We start from the raw sequence: 18,418 nt of genomic DNA, 5'->3' as shown, positions 1-18,418 counted from the left end.
TGGAGTTTGAAAAAAGGATGAATTTTGGATATCTAGAGGGAGAGGGAATTCCACATTAAAGAAAGATTATGAAATAAGTTCAATTTAAATGTCTCTGCAACAAAAAATCAAATAAAACTGAACTACCTTGACAAAGCACACAGTCTGACTTAGAAATGAAAACAGAACACGAATGTAATACATTACATACTGGTATAATAATTACAAGAAGCTACTAAAAAGTGTTCTATGAGTACACAGGAGGGAATAGTGTTTTCTAGTGGAAGAGATTGAGTGAATGGTTAAGGGAGGAAGGGACACCTGCACAGGGCTTAATAAGAGATAGAATTCAAAAGCAATATGTAGGCTTAGAGGCTGTTAGAAAAAAGTAAAAAGGCAGGAACAAAGACACTGAGGTAGAAAGGTGGAATGCATGCTTGTAATCAGAGAGATTTCAGTTAAACTATATTGCAGAAAATGCAGTTGGAAAGTAAATAACAGTAAATGCAGTTGAAATATCATTAGGTCCCATTTTATGTAATAGTTGCAACTTTTAGAATTTAGTGAATACTTGTGAAATACCGAAATAAAATTGGATGTAAAAAGACAAAAGTTGACATCTATGCTTTTGTATTGACTGAAGTTTCTCTTCTCTGTTCCTCTAGTATCCATTTAATAGGTTTAGAATGTAATTAATTTAATCAATGCTTTCCTGGTGTTTATAGGACTAACATTTTAATACATAGAAAACAGGTAGAAGTATTGTCTAAAAATATATATATTGTTTGACCAAAGAATATTCTTAGAAATACTATCATTCTATTCCTTAATCACTTTACATAGTTAAGGAACACCGATTAGAATGGATTAGAAAGATTTGGAACCAACCCAAATGCCCATCAATGATAGACTGGATAACAAAAATGTGGCATATATACACCATGGAATACTATGTAGCCATAAAAAAAGAATGCGATCATGGTCTTAGCAGGGACACTGATGAAGCTGGAAGCCATCATTTTCAGCAAACTAACACAGGAACAGAAAACCAAACACTGCATGTTCTCACTCAGAAGTGGGAGCTGAACAATGAGAACACGTGGACACAGGGAGGCGAAAATCACACACTGGGGCCTGTTGGGGAGTGGGGGACAAGGGAAGGGAGAGCATTAGCACAAATACCTAATGCATGTGGGGCTTAAAACCTAGATGATGGGTTGATAAGTACAGCAAACCACCATGGCACATGTATACCTATGTAACAAACCTGCACATTCTGCACGTGTATCATGGTACTTAAAGTAAAATTTTAAAAAATTAAAAATAAAAAGAATGTGCCTCACAGGCATCCCCAAATCCCAGCTCCTTATTAAACATTTCCATACTCAAAAACAAAAAAATTAAACAAATTATACACACAACAAAAACATTGAGCACTTTTTAAAATTTCATAATTTCGGCTTTATGGAGGTGTATATATATCAGTATGATATATCTCAGAATGTAAGTTTAGTTTTTGCTGGCAAAGTCCATAATAATGAATGAAATTATTTAGCTAGCTGGATATAGATACATATCATCATAAAAACATGGTAAATCTTAGACCAAAAAGAGAAAAAGCAGAACCTGGAAATTCATTCAAATATTAGTGAGTGTAAAGAAAAGAAGTTGACTAGAAATTGCAAATTCCTAGAACTAGAGCTGCCAATCATCTTTCCTTTCCTTGAGGGAACATCTCAAATGAATCACATCACTTTTTACATTGAGATTTAACTTAGCCTAGAATCTTACAAGGTAGACTTGTCTCAGCCTCATTGATGAGAACAACATATTTATGGCAGCTTCTTTTCCAGCATTAGGTGAAACAGATACTCCACTTGATCCCTCAATTCAAGAAAACCAAAGTAAAACCAACCAACCAACCAACCAAATAAAACACAAATATAAATTGGTGGCTCTAAAAAAGGCACAACCCCCAAACACTGAAAATAAAGTTCATAAATCCACAAAAGCCAAATACAAACCGAAAGCTGGAAACGTGAAAAGTAAAGAAAGCATAAAACCAACGTTTTATTCACATGCTAAAGACTTTGCCCTTTCATTCTAATGGCTTCACTGGTGGATGGCGTAAACAAAATCCACGATGGGTCTAAAGGAGACCCTAAATAAATCTAGATCCCAAAAGCATTGTCTAAATGTGACAAAAGATAAACATGCTGCATAAAAGAGATTGGTGAAATGTTTTTTTATTCCTGTTATGAGCTTGTACTGAGCTAATAAAAAATAATTAATATTGACTAAAAATTTGAGCCATAAGTCCACACTTGGTTTGTGTGGTCCCAATTCAGCATACACAATTAAAAATAAAATATAATACATAAAAACAATGCAACAAAAGCATCAAAGAATCCCCATAGATAAAATGCCAAGAAAGATAAGCTCATCTACAAATAAATAAATAGTACACAAGGAAAAGCATCACCATGACTGAGAGCCAGCAGAAATCACAGGCAAGAGAAACCAATGCTCAAAAATAAGAGATATTTGTTTTATAAGATGTAAAATATCAGATAATGATGCTAAATATATTGTTCAAAATACACATCAGCAAAGCAAGAGTTAAAATATAGCTAAACATTTTTATAGAAAGCTCAGTGAAACTTCTAGTAACAATTTTTTTAATTTAAGCAATGAATATAGAAAACCATTAGTCACACATGAAGAGAGAATTATTGGACTATAGAAGCAAGTATGACACAGAATTAAATACCAAAAGTCACCAAGAAAAGTTTATAAAATAACCATCTTAAAGTGAGATTTTGACACATTTTTAATAAGTGTTTAAGGAGGACAAGAAGTTATGACAATATTCTAATAGAAAATTGATAATTTTCTAAAATTGACAGAAAGCACCAAAACATAGACTCACAAAACCCAATACAACCTAAACATGGTTAATGAAAAAATATCTTTAATTATGCACATACTAGAAAAAACAGAACACCTAAGAAAATTATCTTTTAAAAATATGACAGCTTCAATATTGCTTAGGTGTCAGTTATTTCTTTGCCAGCTAATTTATAGATTCGATACAATTCACATAAGAAATCCTTATGGTGTATTTTTTTTTTTTTAGAAATGATACAAAGTGATTCTAAAATTTATAAAGAAATGTAACACATCTAGATGAGTCAAAAGAACTTTGAAAAAGAAGAACAAGATGGAAGAACTACTACTATTTGATTTTAAGATACTACTACCTGATGTTAAGATACGACATAAGGATGAATTTTATGGTATGTCAATTATATCTCAATTAAAAATGATGAAAAGGGGAAGGAAGGAATAGGTTTGCAGTTGTAACATGCTTTCTGTGATTTAGCAAATTTTAATACGAAAGAGTAAGTTGCACAATCTGAATGGTCAACAAATCAGTTATGTTAAAATATACCTATATGAAGCAATAAACACATGAAAAGGTGTCCAGTATTATTAGTTATCAGTAAACTACAAATGAAAATAAAATAAATCCCACTGTTCATCAGTTATGGATGATTTTAAAAGACTGATTATATTAAGTGTTGACATAAATGTAGAACAAATGAAACTCTCCTATATGGTTCCTAAAAAATAAAATACAAAGTATGAGTACTTTCAAAAAAGTATGGAAATTCCTTATACAGGTAAACATGGAATTACTATGTGACTTAACAATTCTACTCTTATGTATTTACAAAAAAATATGAAAATATATGTTTACACAAAAATAAGCATACACATGTTTATAATAACTATACACAAAACTAAAAACACCACAAATGTTCATCCATAGGTGAATGGATAAACAAATTATTTTATAGTCATACAATATGATACTTCTCAGCAATATAATTGAACAAACCAAAATTATATTTAGAAAAAAGAATGAAAGAGAAAAAAATAATCAATTCAAATAAATGGAAGACAAAAGAAATATAATAGGACAGATAATAGCACATATAATGAAAACGGTAACATTTAAATTTATCAGTAATTAGAAGAAATGTAAATGAATATAATCTTCAACTAAAATACAGAAATTGGCAAAAAGATAAAAACATCATACTTCTCTCTCTCTCTTTTTGTTTAAAGGGCTTACCTAAATCATTAGGACAAGTGCTGAAAATAATAAGATGGAAAGGCTGATAATAAGCATGTATCAATGAAAAAAGGCTGTTATTTTAATTTTAATATGAAAAATCATCTTTAATGCAAAAGATTAATAGAGATAAACTTGGCCAATAAAAACCACAAAAGATTAAATTTATCCAGAAGATATAATAATTCTGTAGTTGCAGGAATTGAATAATAATAGCCTTAAAATGCACTTAGAAAAATTAATAAGGAGAAATTGATGAGTTCACATTATAAAGGGATACTTTAGTGCACCTTTCTCAGGACATAGTGAAAATCAATGTTTATTACTTGAACATCAAAATGGATATGTTTGATTAAATGGACATATATATAACACTAACACTTTTAGGCACACATTGAAGTTTTAAAAATGTAAACTAGTACAACCACTATGGAAAATGTGTGGAGATTCCTTAAAGAACTAAAAGTAGAACTAACATTTGATCTAGCAATCCCACTATTGGGTATCTACCCAGAGGAAAAGAAGTCATTATATGAAAAAGATAGTTGCATATGCATGTTTATAGCAGTAAAATTCATAATTGCAAAAAATATGGAACTAGCCCACATGCCCATCAATCAACAAGTGGATAAAGAAATTGTGAGATATACACACACACACACACACCATGGAATACTACTCAGCCATAAAAGGGAATGAAACAATGGCATTCGCATCAACCTGGATGGAATTGGAGACCATTATTCTAAGTGAAGTAACTCAGGAATGGAAAACCATAGTATATTCTCACTCATAAGTGGAAGCTAAGCTATGAGGATGCAAAGGCACAAGAATGATGCAATGGACTTTGGGGACTTGGAGGGAAAAAGTGAGAGGTGGGTAAGGGATGAAAGACTACACATTGGATACAATATACACTTCTCTGCTGATGGGTGTACCTAAATCTCAGAAATCACCACTAAAGAACTTATTCATGTAAGTAAACACCACCTAGTCCCCAAACCTCTGTTGAAATAAAAAAAAAATAAAGGAAAAAAAATCAATTCACTAAACAAAAATTCCTAGAACTCTAATAAGAAACCGATGGGCTCATAAAATGGCTTATCAGCATCAAGTAAAACAAAAAAATTAATTACACAAAATTAAATAATTGATAAAGATAAAAAATTATTCCCTTCCTAACTCATAAATCAATTGATCTTTCAAAATATTTTTGTTTCTTGATCAGTTCTTTGGCCACAGTTCAATTATAGTCAGTAAGTTACAGAAAAGTACCAAACATGATTTCATTCAATTTGACATGAAAATAATAAGTTCAGAAGACATAGACTTATCCTGACAAATAAAGAGATATTTACACATATGTTAATAAAAGTACTCTATATCTGTACTAGTGAAAAATACCTAAGAGAGCATCTCAAAGAGATTTTTAATTTAAATGCTTATATTTGTTTCTGTTTTGTTTTGTTTTGAGACAGAGTTTGGCTCTTATTGCCCAGGCTGGAGTACAATGGCCCAATCTCGCCTCACCAAAATCTCTGCCTCTCGGGTTTGAGCGATTCTCCTGCCTCAGCCTCCCAAGTATCTGGGAGGCATGTGCCACCATGCCCGGCTAATTTTTGTATTTTTAGTAGAGTGGGGGTTTCTCCATGTTGGTCAGGCTGGTCTCGAACTCCCGACCTCAGGCGATCCACCTGCCTCAGCCTCCCAAACTGCTGGGATTACAGGTGTGAGCCACCAAACCCGGCCTAAATGCTTATATTTGAAAGAAAGAATGAAAAATTTATAAGCTAGACATTCAACTTAATAATTGATGAATAAAATGGACATAAAAAGTAGAAGAAAAATAATAATGGCAAGAAGGTAAACTAGTAAAGTAAAAAACAAAGATAACTAGAGAACAACCAGCCAGAAAATACAGTTCACTGAAAAAAAAAAAAATAGAGGGATGGAGGAGAGACAAAAAGGCAGAGCAAGAGCAATAAAGGAAGAACGTGAGTGCAAATGAGAGCAAGAGAGTGCCCTAGCAAAAGCAAGAAGGCACTAGTAAGTCATAATAGAAATCAAAATGGGACATTACTGCCACAAGTGAAATGATTAAACATATAATAAGAGGATATTATATATTACTGTTTGTATGTATTCTTGAAAAGTTATATGAAGTGAAAAAATATTCTTTTCAAAGTACTAAAGGTGACTCCAGAAGAAATGAAACAAAATCTTAATAGTCTTTTATTGGTTACATAAATTTAAAAACTAATTAAATTTTTAATCCCACACAGAAAGCAATGGCTCCAAATGTCTTTATAGTCTAGTTCCAATTTTAAACAAACTTTTCCAAGCAATCACTATAGCAAGAACATTGTTTTCCAACCCATTTTATGAGTTTAGCATAACCTAATTTGAACCTGAAATCAGTGCATTTCAAGAAAAAAGAATCACAAGGTCTACTGAATCTTAGGATAAACAGTGTTTTTTACATGCTGAGAAAGTCAACTTTTGATTTATAACTCAGTCACAGATATGCATATTTGTTTGATTGACCTGGAATATTTTTTCCATTTAAGATGAAGTCATTCATATTTTCACTTGTTTGTATCCTATGTCACTCTTTTAGTTTTCCAGAGTCATTTGCTCTGAGGCACATCAAGTATACAATGATGATTTGGGGAAAAAGATTTTGAACTTCTAAATGTGAAGCCTAGAGTGTTATTTTTCCATGGTTTATAGGCTCAGCTTCTAATTTCTCAGTGGCCATGGAAGATCCCCTATCGTCTTTGCCCAGTCTTCCTCTCATTCTTATTGCCTATCATTCTTCTAATAACAGTCAACTACTTCATTTCATGTTCTCCACACATGCTCCCCTCACTGACACTGTGCATTTGCACGAGACTCTTTTCCTTCCCCTCTACCTGCTGATCACCACTCAGCTCATGTTGCCGTTTTCCATGAGGCATTTTACAACCCTTTGAATCTTCTCTAAATTTCCATGAATGTTTGTAAAAGCTTATTTGGTCCTTTATGCTTATTTATGTGTACAGTAAGTAGAGCATTGAAATACATAGGCCCTAAGCCATTTGTAAATTATTACATATATCAGGACTTTTGAGGAGTAAAATGTTCCCTACTGCATGTACATTTTTGTATGTGGGAAAAACATGTAACATAAAATTTACTCTATTAACTACTTTTAAACACACAGTTTCATAGTGTCAGATATATGTTTGTTTCTGTGAAACACATTTCCAGGACTTTTTCATCTTGCAAATATGAAACTAGACAAAAAGTCCAAGAACTCTAATAAGAAACTGATGGGCTCATAAAATGGCTCATCACTAAATGAGAGCACCTTGCTCTCACGTTCTTCCTTTACTGCTCTTGCTGTCCCTTTTTGTCTCCCCTCCATCCCTCTCTTTCTGTTCAATGAACTGTATTTTCTGGCTTGGTTGTTTTCTATTTATCTTTGTTTTTTACTTTACTAGTTTACATTCTTGTCATTATTATATATCCATTAAAAAACAACTTCCCTTTTTCCTCTCCCCTCAAACCCTGGCAACCGCCATTTCACTCTTTTTTTTTCATGAACTCAACCACTCTAGACACCTCATGTAATAAGTAGAATTATATAGTATTTGTCCTTCTGTGGCTGGCTATCTTCACCTAGCACACTGTCCCTAAGGCTTAACAGTGCTGCAGTCTGAGACAGGGTTTCATTTCACTTTTTAATATATCTAGGGTTTCCATTTCTTTGGGATGATCACTTTCTTAGATGTTTTCCTTTAAAACAAACAAACAAAAAAAAACCAAAAAAAAACGAAAAACTATTCTTTACTACTAGGGATGCACTTTCAGTTATTTACTTGTTTGTGTTATGTTGGAGGAGCAATGCTCAGAAAATATTTTTACTTACCTGTTGAATATTGCTGACAACAAGAGTAGAATACTGCAAAGGCATGGTACACTGCAGATGTTTGAAGTGGAGAGAGGATGGTCGTGATTTGCACTGATTTGTATTTTACTCATTTGTTAAGTGGTTTTTGATACACCCACCTATCAGTGTGTACCACTAAAATTTACACCCCAATTAAAGTTACCAGTTATTTTATGTCATGGATCTCTAGGTTACTTATGAATAGTAGAAAATATCATATGTTTAAATCCATGAACACCAATAATTTGCTTTATTTCTAAACTAAAATAGTTCAAGGTCTCCCTTTTCCTTTCATCTTTTTATTTTATTTTATTTTTGAGACGGAGTCTCGCTCTGTCACCGAGGCTGGAGTGCAGTGGTGCGATCTCGGCTCACTGCAAGCTCCGCCTCTCGGGTTCACACCATTCTCCTACCTCAGCCTCCCGAGTAGTTGGGACTACAGGCGCCCACCACCACGCCCGGCTAATTTTTTGTAGTTTTAGTAGAGATGGGGTTTCACTGTGTTAGCCAGGATGGTCTTGATCTCCTGACCTCGTGATTAGCCTGCCTCGGCCTCCCAAAGTGCTGAGATTACAGGCGTGAGGTACCGCGCCCGGCCTTTTTACCTTTATAATATATTGTCCACTGATGTGTTAAAAACAAGCCCAGTAGGCTGGGTACGGTGGCTCACACCTGTAATCCCAGCACTTTGGGAGGCTGAGGCGGGTGGATCAAGAGGTCAAGAGATCGAGACCATCTGGCCAACATGCTGAAACCCCGTCTCTACTGAAAATACAAAAATTAGCTGGGCATGGTGGTACTTGCTTGTAGTCCCAGCTACTCAGGAGGCTGAGGCAGGAGAATCGCTTGAACCCGGGGAACCCGGGAGGTGGAGGTTGCAGTGAGCCCAGATCGCGTCATTACACTCCAGCCTGGCAACAGAGTGAGACTCCGTCTCAAAAAAACAAAACAAAAAACAAAAATAAAAACAAACTCAGTAAGTATCTATATGAGGTCTATTTTCCCACTGTCAAAATAATGTTGAATCTGACATAACAGTTGCTGCAATAAGTAAATACCGTACAGAGAGCACAGCTGATGTAATTATGCACACTGGTCATTTCCTAGTTTCTAAGCCTGTGTCTGTTTTCCTAAGATTGCGATACTTGCTAGTTTTTTTTCTGTGGAGAATATTCTGCTTCAAGAGATTTATTTGACCAGCTTCCATTTGTTATTTAGGTATAGGTTTAAATATAACCTCATCAGAGAGTCCTAAATTGACCACTCAATCTAATGACACTGGCCACTTCTGCAGTTACCTTTTATGTATCAGTTTTTCTTTGTTTTCTTTATGAAGCTTATTACTATATGAAACTGTGTTTTTCATTTACCTCTTTACTGTTTCCCCTCTCTGGAACACAAGCTTCATGAAAACAAACCCCCTTTTTGTCCTGTTGTTTCTCTACTTCTAACACCAGGTGCCAACTAACTGCCCAATAACTGAATTGACAAGTGACTGACTGTATATAATACTAATTATGCTATTATATTTTTAAAGGATAATGCAGAGGAATCATAATATAATGAAGCATGTAATTACATATGTATACGTACAAGCAATACATATATGTATGTATATATACATGTATTATATATATACATTTCAGACTCTGGAATCCACTTCCTCTGCTATCAAATCTTGCTACAGTGAGGTTTTCCATGTTAATAAGTATGAATCCCAGTCAATATGGAACTTATCTGTAACCAGCTGGCCTCCTGTGAATGTGTAATAGGATATTACATAACACAGATATACACAGAAAGATAGATCCAGCATTTCTACTATTTACCTTTCCAAAAATGCTTAATCTTTTGGAGTCAATGTAAGGCAGTTTCAGCAAAAATCTGCAATGAAAACAAAAACAATAGTTATATCTTTGTGAGTTAAATGAATATACAAATATATAGTTGGCATGCATACATACAAAACAATAGCTAATGACTAGAAATGCTTTACTAACTACAGCTCTATTCATGTATAAGGGTCATATACTCCAAAATCTTGCTACTCAAAGTGATGGCCTAGTAGTTTGGTATCACCTGAAAGCTTGTTATAAATGCAGAAGCCTGGGCCCCATTCCAGGCCTACTGAATCAACATCTACATTTGAACAATATCATATCTGGTTTCTGTGTGCTATTATAAAGAACCCACTAACTTTCTTAGGTCACACATTCATGCCAGTGTGATAATGGTATCTGTGAAACTTCAAGAATTGTGATTAACTGAGGATACAACAGACATTGTGGATTACTGTAAACAAATAATATAGTGGTATCATTAAAATGTATCCAACTTTCATAAATCCAAAGTAAATTTTAATTCCAGAGGGGAAATATGAGAATTCTTTTATTATAGCACTAAGGGTGACAGGTACTTGAAAAAAATGAAATAGGCTTTATGATTAACTTACAAAATTGCTCGATCACTAAAACAGAAGCCTTGAGTCAGGGTTAGTAATATTACATGTCATATACCTAGACTCTGTCATTATTGAAAACAGAGAAGAAAAATGTGCACCCACTTACTTCACAGCTGTTATTTGGTCCTTTACTTCTACTGAACCTAATCTTCGATGAATCTCCTGCAAAATTTTCAGACCCTGGAATCCACTTCCTCTGCCATCAAATCTTGCTACAATGACATTATCCATGTCAATGAGTACGGAATCCCAGTCAATATGGAACTTATCTGTAACCAACTGGCCTCCTGGTTCTTCATCCCTGCAAATACCAACATATTGGACCAAAACAAGAGCAATTGAAAATCTGGTAGAAATTTTAGCTTTCATACGCACAAGTTAAGTAATGGGAAAGAACTGTGCTGGCTATTAAAATTTCTGTTAATTCTTGATAATAAACCTGAAGGTAAAATTACAATTTTCCTTTGTAAAATTGTATTTTCCTTCGTAAAACTGTAATTGAAAAGTTCCCCGAATGAAATGAAAGTATGACTTAACATTGCAGTAGAAATTAGTTTAGCTCATTTCTCAATGGGGAAAAATGAATAAAATGAATGGTACTTTCCCAAAGGCATTTCTAAAGAATGAATGTCAAGTTGGTAGACAGGTCTATCTTTATCGGATTTCTTCCAGAGTGTTTTAGAAATGTCTTGCAAATGGCTTCCAAGGGCTGAAGGGCAGCACCAATTATGAAAAGTTGATAATAATTTAACAGGAAATGTACAACCACACATAATGTTAAACTTAAAAAAAAAAACTGCATTAGTATTTCCTGAATTGTTCTGTTCATTTGTTTGTTTTTGTGGTGGAATTCTCACTGAAGAAAATTTGAACAAGCAGTGAGAAAAATTCTTTTTTTTATCACTAAAGTGGACAGCAAGAAGAAGCATAGATATATATGTTCGAAAAATTTGAAAGTTCGAAGGAAAGAAAGACACACGAATAATAAAGCATGAATGTTCTTTCCAGAGGGAAAAGAAGGTACAATTTTAAAATGTCAGCTTAAAATATTTATTAGTTTATTTTCTAGAATACAGAAAAAGTAAAAAATCAGACTCTGAAACAATCACATGGAGTATCTAGATCCATACCTAGGTATAGTTCCAACAGGCAGTTGTGCACGTGATAGATTTGAAGACCATTTAAACATCCAACCCTGAAAAGATCTCCATTGTTAGTTGGCCAACCTGTGAGAAATTCCCACCCCACTCACTCTTCAAGGTTAAAAACACCAAACTCTCCTGCCTTCCTCTTTATGTAAATGTTTATCTAGAAGCCCCAATACACAAACCATCTCCAATAACAAGTTTTAGGTTATTAGATTTACTACAGCAAATAAGTTCTCAGCAACAAATGAAACTGAGCAGATACAGAGGTTTTGTGGAACCAGTAAGTTACATAAAGAAGTAAGTAGAGAATCAGACAAAACACAGAGCAACTAAAATTTATTAAAAGCTGTTAGGTGCTGAATTGTGCTCTCCAAAATTTATATGTTGAATCCCTAACACCCAGTTGCTTGGATTGTGACTATATTTGGAGATAGATCCTTTAAAAAGGTAACTAAGTTAAAGTGAAACCACAAACGTGGGCTGTAATTCAATCTGACTGGTGCCCATTAAAGAAGAGGAAATTTGGACACACAAAAGATCCGAGAGGTACACAGGTACAGTGGGACTACCATGTGAAGGGATGCAAACAGGGTGGTTTTCTGCAACCCAAGGAGAGCGCTCAGAAATAACCAATCCTGCTGGCACATTGATCTTTGACTTCTAACCTTCAGAGCTGTGAGAAAATTAATTTCCATTGTTTAAGATATCCAGTCAGTGATATTCAGTTATGGTGGTCCTAGCAAACTAATATAAATGCCTTCTGTGGTCTAAGCACTTAAGATCCATTATGTCATGCACTCCATATTTCCAAAATTTAGTAAATCTTTTTGGGAGTAAGTTTTCTGTTATGTGGATTATGAGATGTATTATAAATAAACACCGTAAATAAACTGTGCCATAGAAATTAATGAATCACAACTCTCCTCCATTCTTTTCTAAATCACTCATTTAATGTGATCTTCAGTGATTCAAATCTAAATATGCCTTGTCTTTCCACAGTGTTTGCCACCTAGATATTTTTTCTTTTCTTTTACATTTTCTTTTAAAATGTATTTTAATTTATGCAACCTTGGCTCTTGATCAGATAATTTGAAATTTGTTACTACCCATATACCCATGCTGTAACCTAGAAGTCTAATATCTTCATTCAGAAGTAAGCCTGGAATTGCTGGGTTTTTTTGTTGTTGTTTTTTGTTTTGTCTTCAGTTGCCCAGTTGATCCTGATACAGTTTGTTTAACATTTGAGAACTAGCATGAATCATGCCTAGCATAATTTCTAGTATGCATAGGACACAGCCAATGCTTGTTGAAGTAGACCTTCTTCAGGGAAATTAGATGAAGTTTAAAATGGAAAGGCCTTAAAAAGACTTGAGTTTACGTAAAGACACTGTATTTTGAAGCTTGTGGATTTATTGCAAATATTTTGATTCACAAAGAACAGGTACCAAAGATGAACTTCACCTTTGAATACTAAGCTGAGTAAAAATACCAAGGCTGAATCTCAATTTTACTACGAACATAGGCAAAAATAACTGAAACACTAGGACTCAGTCTGTGTCTATAATGATGGCAAATACTACCGTGTTTTCCTCAAAGACATTTTGTAAGCATTAATGGCATAAGGCATTTGAAAATACTTTATGAAGTATAATGAGCAAAACCATGATTAGATTTATAGGACAATAACAACTGTTTTTTATTCTTTTACTTGAAGATAATTTTGCATATGTTGAGCATATTTCTTTGAGTTACACTTAAAAATGGAGAACTATATAAAGAATTTTGGCTACTTGTACAGTAATTAAATGCACAATATCTATGGATAAAGCATAATTGCTATGTAATATGAGCTATTATGTCAGAGGTACTCCCATTTTCTAGACGGACCAATGAAATCTAAAGCTTTACAAGGATATAAAAAAAGTGCAATCAACAGACCCTTGGAGTGATCACCAGAATGTCCTTAACTTTTAAGGCAGGATTGTTCACCTTTAAACTCTGGCAGCAGTGCTAAGGCAACATAAGATGTTTTGTTTATTTAGAAGATATAACTTTCCAATATACATATGACACATTGCCTTTTTCACAGCGATTTTAGAAGTTCACAACTAAGTTATGTTTAGTTAAAATGTAAATAAGTCAGACATTTTATGGCAGGCAAATAAATTATTTTAAGACAGGGTTTAAAATAAGGCACAGTTTTCAAACTCACAATTAGTAAATGGCTACACGTTTTTTAAAACAATCCTTTACTCATTATTGCTACACTCATAGAAGAAAACTACAATTTCACTCTTTTGTTCTTTTCTCTTAATTGCCATTTTAAAGTTTAACCTAGTCTTTTCAAGGTTTAAATGTTAGATCACGAAGTGGTATCAATTCATTAAGAACCAAAGACTTTGAACCCATTTCTGTGATCTAATTGGGTGTTGTTTCTTTTTCTTTGGTGCACAATATAGGCATATCTATTTCAACATACACTTAGAAGAACATGGATTATGATGCTAATCATTGACATTATAAGGAACAAACCAGGCATGTGCAGGAAAATGAGGGACATTACTTGTTCACAAAGTGTTGAGCAGAAAATACTAGACTTATAAATAAAGCTAAGCAAAGAGTACTTATTCAGTAAGGTAGGAATAGCAATATATTTGGTGCTAGGGATAACCACACAGAATGTACTACAGACAAATCATCTATCTTATAATAAATGGGTACCACGACTCATGTGTGTATTGGCTGTGCAAGATTGCTGAGCTCCAATTGATTTAGTTATTTTTGTTTCTTTCTGAGTGTCTCCCTCATTTTCCTTCTACACAATTTTGCTTTTTTATCTCTATCTCAGAAATCTTTGGGGATTCACAGTAAGAAGGATGTTTCAAGGTTGAGAGTGGGGACATATGACTTTGTTGAAATTTGCGGTGAAAAGAACAATTCCATCTGTTTGAAGCAGTGAAAAGGTCATAGCAATATGAAACTTGTCTATTTCCTAACACAAGCAGCAGAATCAAATTAAGACTGCAAACTTTTCTTAGAAGTTAAGGTCTTTGAGGGCAGAATCCTTATCTATTTCTATACCTTCAACACTGAATGTGTCTGTATGGATGAGTTCACAATCTAATAAAATATAGAAAAATAGAATAAAACAAACAATACTCAATAGATTTTTTAAATGACAGAACAAGTCACCTTTTTATGACATAACAAAACATCATTTATACCAAAACTGGATTAAAGTGTAGAGATTTGTTCAAACTACATGTTTGATCGGGTTCACAAAGTGTTTCAATTAAATTCTAAAAAGAGGGTTGAATTTATATTCAGAAGACTAAGGTTTTAGTCATTGATTTCATTATCAATCTGCTGAGGTACCTTGAGCAATTAATCGTTCTTTTTATTTTTATTTATTGTTTTCATTGTTAAGTAATATTTGGTGTTAAATAGTTAAGATCACAAATTATCAAGGCAGTACATTTTTTTTTTTTTTTCTTTGAGATGGAGTCTCGCTCTGTCGCCCGGACTGGAGTGCAGTGGCAGGATCTTGGCTCACTGCCAGCTCCGCCTCCTGGGTTCAGCAATTCTCCTGCCTCAGCCTCCCGAGTAGCTGGGACTGCAGGCTCCCGCCACCATGCCTGGCTAATTTTTTGTATTATTAGTAGAGATGAGGTTTCACCATGTTAGCCAGGATGGTCTCGATCTCCTGACCTCGTGATCCGCCTGCCTCGGCCTCCCAAAGTGCTGGGATTACAGGCTTGAGACAACGCACTCCATTAAAAGTACATTTTTGAAAGCTCTTATCCTTATCAGTAAAGCTTTAGTTATAATAAATGGAAGGAAGAATATTATTCTAATGAGAGGACTTCTGACGACCAGTTGAAAGCATGGCAGAATTTGTCAGCTGCTTATCTGTGTCCACTGGGGCAGTGGAAAGAGGGGACATAGAGAGAATTGCTTTATAGTCATCTCAGTTCATCACTCTTTCTAGGCCTACAACAGGTTCACTCAGTTGCATGAGTACCTCTTTGAGAGCTAGAATCCTTGAGAACCAAGGGTTGCAATTTAATTGTAGGTATTATGAATTTAAAAAGAATGTGAAAGGAGGAGTAAAGAACAGAATAAAAATCAAGGTAAGGAAAAGGAAACAGCAAGCAAAGAATAATATTACCTTATATGCTGAAGCATAATCAACTACCAGTGCTTCCATTTTATTCTTCATGACAATTCATTTCAGGTAGAATATGAGATTAACATAGGATAGTAGCTTCAAACAATATTTGCCTTGGTTTAATTAAAAATTTACTTTATGGAGATTTATAATCCATGATGATTTAGTTGCAGCATATGTATATCTAAAGTATAATGAAGTTTGCCCTCTTTCAAGCAGTATGTACACATCGATCCACATATTGGCTAAGGGCCTCTTGGGCCAATTCCTCCTATTTATCTCTTTATTATTTTTAAATTTCTTCTCATAGATGGATGGATTTTCCTACATGAAGAATGGCTGAATGAATTTTCTCATACACTGTATTTACTTCATCATGTAAGGAATTACATTTTTTTTTCCTACCAGAGAACTGTTTCTTGTCCACATTCCTGTCTTCTTCCATTAGGGATATTGTTAAGATAATCTTCAAATTCCTCACCCTAGTTTATTTACAGCGTAGCTTTTGGTTGAATTCCCTTTTTTATAAGTCATAACCCAGAAAGCATTTGATACGATCAAGGTTGTTCATGCTGCTACCAAGACCCTATCTCCCAGTTCTAAGATTTTTCTTTCTGGCAGTGATTATGATGAAGGCTACCTGATAATGTATAAAAAATTCTGTTCATAAATTAAATTTTCAAACTGTACTAATCTCCAACTCACTTGTACTCATCTATTTTTATTCTCAGACTTTGTCCATTGTCAAACCTTTAGAAAAGTTGCCTGCATTCATGACCTAGACTTTATAAAGAAGTAAGCATGTCACTGTGAAAAGGTACAGGTGATATGGGGATCAAATCAAACTGAGTTGAGCCCACGTCCAGTGGCTTTAGACACCTATGCCTAAGTTTGCTTTTAATTTGGTATAGAGGGTGATAATAGCATCTACCCAGTAGAGTTACGGCAGGGATTAAATGAGATTCTATATGTGGCTTCGTAAAATGCCTGGTCCTTGGTATAGGTGTTCAATATTATTAACCTAGTTCTGGACAACACTTTGGGACTCGACCTTTCACCTTCCATTCCTCTTGTAGAAGCTGAGCCACCCAAATCTGGCTATTTCTATGCAACTCTGCATCAATAATTCCTGCACTCTTATTTAGGAACATAATTTCTCAGGGAAGGTGGTTTATGTCATCAAAGTGTTCTTGACCTCTAGTCTATTTGCACAAATACACATAATTTAAAAATCTCTTTATTATTCTAATAGTTTTTATGTCACATAACTAAATATTTGCTGACTTGAATTATAGTTACATAGCCATACAAATGGAAAAGAAATATTGTGCCTTTCACACATGTATATGATGCTCAGCATGTATCTCTTGAACAAGTGTCTGTCACTTTTGCAATTTTATTATCCATATGTTAAAGGTATCTTATGAGCGTCTTCATAGTTAGATTAGTAACACTGATTGCTTTTAAACTGCTAAAATCCAGAGTGCCTCTGAACTCAGTTATAGTTTGATTTTAAAGAAAAAATTCTTAAGTATTTTCACTTATTCATATGTGGGTCTGTTCAGTACATTTTAGCATCATTAATATTGTTATCTGTGACTTCAGATAAACCTGAAAAATGCATTTAATGTTTTTCCTCAATCAGAATTTTTTGTGTTTTTAAAGAATTAAAAAAACATATATTTGATGTTTTAATGTTATTTTTTTTCTTGATCTCCAAGTTTGGGTGTTTTGCATTAATAAAATTGAATAATTTTTTGGATCTCCCCCCTAGCCTTCCTCCTACTTCTCCCTTTTTTCTCTCTCCTATTTTTAATGAAATAGTTTTCCTCATGTCATGATCAACTATTATCGGCCAAAGGCACTCTTCCTTGTCTTGAAGGGAATTTGATACTATTTTGCTCTTTATCTTGAATGAAAGCCACAGATTGTCTCCTTAGCCTGATGCAAAAACCGCATAATGACCATCACGAGAGTAATGAAGAAAAAACAGAGTCCAGTTGTTTAAATGAAGTTATTTGTACTATAGTACAAATCCAAAAAATGAAAGCCTTATTGTTATACAAGTTGAAACACTGAACAGCATGGATATTAATGAGCCAGTTCTAAAACTCAAAAATGGACTGTTAGCATTATCCACACAAAATTAACCTCAGGATAAACATCTTAGACAGCACATGAAAATATAAGAATAGAACCAATAGACAAGGACCTCCGGGACATCTCCTAGCCAGAAATTGTTCAATAAAATAGAAGGAATGTCCAATCTCCTAATCATCTTTGCTGTCAAAGTCTTACTACATTAATTCTTATCCTTTGGCCAATTTTCATTTGAGATAATTTCTAACAGTGTGGGTGAGTAAGTAGAAAGGGAAGCGGCTTTGATGATCTTTTCTTTCAGTTGCTGCAAATAGCTATATCATCACAGAGCTAGGATAGCATTTGATTTATTCTCTTGCACTTAGAAAGGGTCATACCTAAATTATTCATGGTTAAAAGAAAGCTTAGCACATTTTATAAACACACCAAAGACAGGAGAATTTATCTCATTTTTCATGTGCACAAAACTGCAATGTGACTCTCCTATGCAGCA

The 18,418-nt window shown here is 34.1% G+C and overlaps 1 protein-coding gene across 3 annotated transcripts in view; it reads right to left on the bottom strand.

The window, feature by feature from the left end:
* Positions 1–18,418, bottom strand: part of DPP10 (dipeptidyl peptidase like 10) — a 712,528-nt gene that overhangs the window by 21,071 nt on the left and 673,039 nt on the right. For all 3 annotated transcript variants that reach the window (XM_032146023.2, XM_058434272.1, XM_032146025.2), the window contains 2 exons: positions 10,616–10,810; positions 9,878–9,932 (listed from right to left, as the gene is read on the bottom strand). In XM_032146023.2, coding sequence (XP_032001914.1) covers positions 9,878–9,932; positions 10,616–10,810 — 250 coding nt within the window. The remainder of the gene's footprint in view (positions 1–9,877; positions 9,933–10,615; positions 10,811–18,418) is intronic.

Source organism: Hylobates moloch, unplaced genomic scaffold (assembly GCF_009828535.3).
Source record: "Hylobates moloch isolate HMO894 unplaced genomic scaffold, HMol_V3 SCAFFOLD_24, whole genome shotgun sequence".
Taxonomy (NCBI): domain Eukaryota; kingdom Metazoa; phylum Chordata; class Mammalia; order Primates; family Hylobatidae; genus Hylobates; species Hylobates moloch.
The sequence above is the reverse complement of the archived record's forward strand: the minus strand, read 5'-3'. Positions and strand labels throughout refer to the sequence as shown.